Source organism: Orcinus orca, chromosome 12 (genome assembly GCF_937001465.1).
Source record: "Orcinus orca chromosome 12, mOrcOrc1.1, whole genome shotgun sequence".
Lineage (NCBI taxonomy): Eukaryota > Metazoa > Chordata > Mammalia > Artiodactyla > Delphinidae > Orcinus > Orcinus orca.
Genome location: NC_064570.1, coordinates 1,412,504 through 1,418,503, shown reverse-complemented (window position 1 = coordinate 1,418,503; position 6,000 = coordinate 1,412,504). Strand labels below are relative to the sequence as shown.

Here is a 6,000-nt window from a genome sequence, read left to right as displayed (position 1 = left end):
ATCGTGAGACGGCAGAAGAAATTTGTCCACATGATTTTATTGAGAACAGAGACAGATTCAAGTTATCTGTTACTTAAATGTCTACAAATAGGGACAAGAGGCTTGGGTCAGGCTAAGGGTCCACCCAGTCTGTGCCTTAACAGAACCTATCCCCCTGACTTAGTCTCACGGTCACGGTGAAGGCCAGCTCCCCGAGCACTGTCGAATTGTGTCAGACCACAGTCAGCTCTGTCTGTCTGTGACCCCCTCTTTAGCCCTCGGGTTTCTGGAGCTGGGGGCTTGGGCTAAAAGCCCAGGACTGATGTGAGGGTCATGGGCTGAAGAGAACAAACTTAAGGGAAGACACAGCTCATCCAGGTGAAGAGGCAAAGAAGAGGCCAGAGACTCCAGAAACCACCGGAAATGGCCAATTCTCTTGTACAGAGGTAAACTCTGGGGGTAATTCTGAGAGTTGACAGGACACACAAGGACACAGAGGGGACAATTATCCAGAATTCACCCAGGGGAAAGAGAGTGAACCTCAAAGACTCTTCTTGCCAGAGTTAAGCAGAAACTGGGAGAACATATTAATAAGTGATTGACGGTGATTGGTGGGTGGGGTGACATCCGGGGCACACACACTGGCCAGGGCTTGCTCATGCCCACTCAGCTGACCCTCAGGATGAGTGACTCCCAGGTAAGTTCTGTGAGACACCGAATCAGCAGGGACATTTGGTTAAAGATCTCATGCTTTGCCTATTGAGGTGGGAGAATGAGCTGAGAAAAATTTTCTGGCCAAACACGAATTAGCCAGAAATAATAATTAAATTATATCATGCCTACAGCAAGAAAAAGAATCCTTTTGCAATTTTAGCATAGTAAAATAAATAAAAAAGTAAGCCAGTACGCCTTATACAGCATTTTGCTAATGGCCTAAGAGGGAAAGTCAGTTCAGAAATGCGAGGACGGCTGCAGTAGTGGGTCATTAGTTTCTCTTTATCATAAGGTTCATCAGTGACAAAAATTTAAATTCTGAATCCATCACCCACGATTTAGAATGGGCCCTTATCTTCACATTTCCAAGAGAAGGGAACTTCTTCAACAGGCTTGTCTGTCCTGTAGGGACTGTTTGGAAAACACTGAGCTGATTATTTCCTGTCTTAATTTTGAACTAAGTGAATGTATTCTTTCTAACACTGCACCCATCTGGTATCCATGCCAGTAATAACTTTCCTGGAGACGTAAGAATGACAGACAGACATAGCTATTTCCCAGTGTTTTTAATAAATGTATTATTTTTCTCCATAAAAATGGAAACTGCTTGTCTCCCAACTCTACTTCCAGCTTCTCTCAGAAGCTAACACTTGGCATCCAGGCCCCTGTGAGCACCTCCGGCCTGAACCGACAGTCTTTGGATCTTTGGACGATACATTTCATTTATCTTTCTGGACTTCCTGAGGTTTTGTTGTGAATACGTGAGACATGTGTTGAGCTTCTTGAATCAAAACCTAGAGAGCCATGGGGGTTTCTTCTGCCCCCTCCCCTGCTTCTCCCTACCTCAAAGGAGGTGCAGTAGAAAAGCCAGAATGGCAAGTTTTGGCATCTGGGGTCTGGTCCTGCCTTTGTTGCTCATGTGCTCTGGCTAAGACATCTGCCCTCCTTTGCTTTGTTCTTCATCTTGAAGTTGTGAGGGTGAATGAATGAACGTGCTTTCAATCTTCTGACTTCTATAGAAAAGTGCACAATAGCAAATAAGTATTTCAGCTATTGGCTTGTAGTTCTCTCAATAAAGCAGAAAGGAAAAACAAAATTTTTAGCGGCGAATGCTTTGAAAGGTTTCACGTGCAAATTTCCCTCTTTGGATGATCTTAGAATTAGCGGTATGCAGTATTTCCTTTGTATTTTTACCTCGATTTTTGGTGAACGTTTCCTACCAGTATTCCTCAGTTACTTCGCCATCTACAGCTGCTCTGCTCACCTGTTTCTCAGACCCAAGAGCAGTCCCAGTTTTATTATAATTTCCTTCTCAAGCCAGGAGGAATGTGTTTAAGTACTTAATAGATCTTCTGGAATTTGAAGGAGAATTCACAGAGCCGCCCTCTTTCAAGAGGAGATACTTTCCTTCCCCATCTTTCCATGGCTCTATGTGTGTCGCTTTCCTCCTGAAAATACCAAGATCTCTACCTCCCTCCCCTGTGTGGGACCCAGTGGTTGGAACAGCCCTGCCTTTGTCTCAACAGCCAGGCCCCAAATCTGCGGATACAGCCCTGCCCACCCCCCAACTCATTGCCAAAGCTTCGGATTAAACATGGGGTTAAAAAATCCGATTTGGATTTTCTGTTTTGTTCTTTTTCTCAGTGCCCCTGACAAGTCAATCGAAGCATTGTTCTTGCAAATCTTCACTCCTCTGGTTTTCTGTGGGAGCTAGAATTAGGGCTCTTTCCTGTAAAGCCGTAAGCCAAGGAGAAACTATTTCAGCAATGTTGTCTGCAATGGATACTGTCCAGAGCGCAGAATTCTCTTGGTTTCCCACCAGTCTCCACCGACGAGTCTGCAACCTCTACACCCCCCGTGCTTGCTTCAGAAACACCTGAAACGCTTTCAAAGCAGGCACGTTCCCGCCAGCCACACTTGCCCCAGGTCACTGCTACGTGCAAGTCAGACCCGAGATCTTTAGGTCCCTAAAAGCCCCCGAGTGGATTCACCTGCAGAAAAATGCTGTAGGTGCGCCACGCTCCTTGAACCTTTTGGGTGGTGTTGCGTGTTGTGCTGACAGCTGCCCTTACTGGAGAGCCAGCTAATCACTCAGCAAATTTGAGAGGCGACAACCTGGGCTGGACGAGGTAGCATGAGAGCCCAGAGTTCCAGGAGACCGAGGATGGCTGGGGACTGACCTAGGCTTCGAGTTAACTCTGTGGGATGCACCGGTCACTAGAGCCGTTCTTGCGCGGACCGGGTCAGGGCCCTGGGATGGGAGGAGGGAGATGCGTATCTTGTGGTCGTGCCGGGGGCCCTCCCAGGGTGCGCGCGCGTTGGCGTGGGCACGCGTGTGCGTGTCCGCGTGTGTGCATTTGTGTGCGTGTGTACACGCGTGTGCGTGTGTGTGCGCGCGTCTGCGCGCGTGCAGGGAAGGAGGCAGGCGCACGCAGCACCCGCGGGATACAGCACAGCCCTGGGGGCCCCCTCTCCATCTCCTGCTGCCGCAGACCCGCGCCGGGGCGGCCCCTCGGCAGAGCGGGCGTCCAACCTCAGCGAGCGGGGCGCGGCGGCGGGCGCGGGGGGTGGGGCTGGGGGGCGGGGGGGAGGGAGGAGGGCGGGCAGGCGGGCGGGCGGGAGGAGGATCCGGGAAGCTCGGCAGTTATTTGACAGGAGCCAGGGAAGCCGCAGAGGACGCGGAGGACCGCCGGGTGCCGGGAGGGCAGCTGGTTGAGTCCGGGCCTCCCGGAGCGCTGGGGAAGAGGACCCCGAGCAGCCCCTCCGCCGGCTCCCCGGCCGCCGTGCCAGCGCGCAGGGCGCGGCCGCTGCTCCGAGCGCCGCCCTCGCCCTCCGGGGCCGAGAGCCCCGCCGGCCCCGCGCCCGGTCACCATGCTGCTCCCCCGGCTCTGCTGGCTGCCGCTGCTCGCGGGGCTGCTCCCGCAGGCGCCCGCGCAGAAGTTCTCGGCGCTCACGGTGAGTCCCAGCCCGCGGGGACCTGGCGGTGGCGCCGTGCCGCCTCCTGCCGGGATCCGGCGGGGTCCCCGCGGTCCCCTCAGGCCGAAGCGCCCAGGCACGGGGAGCAGGTGACCCTCGGGGAGGTGGCGCCTCCTTCCGCCCGCGCGGCCGAAACAGGTGGGGCCTGGGCGGTTCGGCGGCGTGTGCGCGCGCGGGGCTGCTGGGGTCCCCCCGGCACGGGTGACGGGCCGGGGGTGCGATCGGGGATCCCGCGCCGCCCCAGCCACGGGGGGTGGGCAGGGCCTTGCGCGGAAACCAGGTCTCGGGACGAGGGCGCCGCCCGGCGGATTGTCCGAGGGCGGCCCCAGCGGGGCCTCGGCACCCACCCGGCCCGGTGTGTCCCGGGCTCGGCTCTCGGCGCGCGGCCGCGCGGACCGCGTGGCGCTTGCCTGCCGAGGGGGCCCTGCTCGTGGGCCCCGCAAGTTTCGCCTGACCCTCCCGGAGACCCTCCCTACGTGAACTTGGAGGAAGCAGATGACACGACAAGTGAACATTGTCTTCCTTCCTGCTTAGAGCAGGCAGAAATTGGGGGCCCCCGGGGGCTCCGCGTCCTGCGCTCCCCGGCCCCGGGGCCCCGCGCCGGGTGTACCGAGCGCCAGGGTCACCGCGCCGACCGCGGCGGCTTTTGCTTTCTTAGCTGCGACTTCTCGGCGGGGCCCGGCCGCCCGGCGCGCAGTGCCAAGCGCGGAGCTCCGCGTAGGGGCCGAGCCAAGCCGCCGGCCGCCGGCTGGTCCCTGGTGTCCCAGCCCCCGGCTCGGGCAGACCTCGTGGGCTTGCAGTGTTTGCAAACCCATAATTAATGCAATCTGCAGAAACGAAAACATTCCACTTAAATGTGTTTTTGAACAAGTGCTTGAGAAAACACGAAGGGAGAGAGAACACCTCTGGTGGGGAGATGCTTTTAAGTGGTCGGGGACTCGTCCTGAAGGCGTTTATTGTATCGAAAATACCGACGGGTGAGATGGGCTGCAGTCGGGTTCTGCTTTTCAGCAACGCTCAAGCAACCCCCGAGTCTCTTTTTCATTTTTTTTTTTTCTTTCCTTTCGAGCAGTACCAGGAGGGAGTTAGTGAGTTCACGGTTCATACCTAAAATTCTTCTGGGGTCCCTGCCTTGTGTCTCACAAATGACTTGTAGATTAGAAACTGCTAACTGGAGCTTGAAGGAGGTTTTCACACGCTCAGCTTTCCCTGTAGAGCCTTTATCTCCGCAGAGGGGCGGTGGAGCAAGCCTTGCTCGATGTATCCGTGTGTCTATCCATCTATACACACACAGGCGCTTAGACGCCCTCCCCCGCCATAGCGCATGCAAGGCCGCAGAGAAACAGACCAAGTCTCAAAATGAGACCCCACGTTTCTTCCAGAGATGAAGCAGCAGGTTGTCCATGGTGGCCACAGATTTCCTGAAAGTGCCCAGGGTACACGTCATCTGGGTGCTCCCCTGGGGGAACCTCCTGGGTTGGAAAAGCAGAATAGGGCGTTAGTTATTGGAATAACTGAAATCTCTACAGGTTTTCTTCTCTTTTCTGCCCTCCACTCTTCTTAGTTAAGCATTTACTTTAAGCCCCTCGTACTTTGCCTTCCCAAGGCTGCTCTCAGGAGTTCCCGGGTGGCAGTGATGCCAGCTACAGGTGGGATTCTTGTGCAGAAATGGTACATATGTGGCCCCCTTTGACTGTACTTCCTGAGGAAACCTTTTGCCTTACAACTGCTTTTGCAGATAAAGCGCTGTGCTGCCTTCGCGCCCAGGAGAAAAGCTTAAAGCCACGACATATTTTGGCAAACTCCCCCCGCCCCCCGCTATCTAAGACATTAAGAAGTTTTGCTGATGGGCCGTGAGGGAATGTCGGAGGTGCTGGATTTTCTGTGGTGCTCATCTCTTTTCAGATCGTTTCCCAGTATTGGGGGATCTCTTGTTTCCAGAGCAATGGCTTTCTCTCTGCAAGATTTACATCTGATCTTTAATAAATCAGAGAGACAGTGCCCGTCCCTGGGAGACTGGGAGTGACCACTAGAAGTCGTCTGGATGTGTGACCCGAGGCGAGTTACTTAGCTTTCTTCATTTTCAGTGTTCCTATCTGTAAAGTGGGGATGAAGCAATACCCTGTGTTCAGCGCGTTGCCGGGATTAAAGGTAAGGCGTTTGTGCACGTACCCGGCATGTGTCTGCTCTGTAATTCACCTTATTCCTGACAGCAGCCATGCCGCTGGGCCCGATGCCATGGTTTTCACAGGTGTCTGTGTCACTCAGGTGTGGGGACACTGGCCTCACGGGGGTTCTGTCTGTCAGGGGCGTGTGTGTAGAGCACAGGGC

The 6,000-nt window shown here is 55.0% G+C and overlaps 1 protein-coding gene across 5 annotated transcripts in view; it reads left to right on the top strand.

Annotated features, from left to right (window-relative positions):
• The first annotated feature begins 3,320 nt into the window (after window positions 1-3,320).
• The window catches only part of SMOC2 (SPARC related modular calcium binding 2), a 155,441-nt gene continuing 152,761 nt past the window's right edge, over window positions 3,321-6,000 (top strand). For all 5 annotated transcript variants that reach the window (XM_033403971.2, XM_033403970.2, XM_004278851.3 and 2 more), the window contains exon 1: window positions 3,321-3,648. In XM_033403971.2, the coding sequence (XP_033259862.1) occupies window positions 3,565-3,648 (84 nt within the window). In that variant the 5' untranslated portion in view covers window positions 3,321-3,564. The remainder of the gene's footprint in view (window positions 3,649-6,000) is intronic.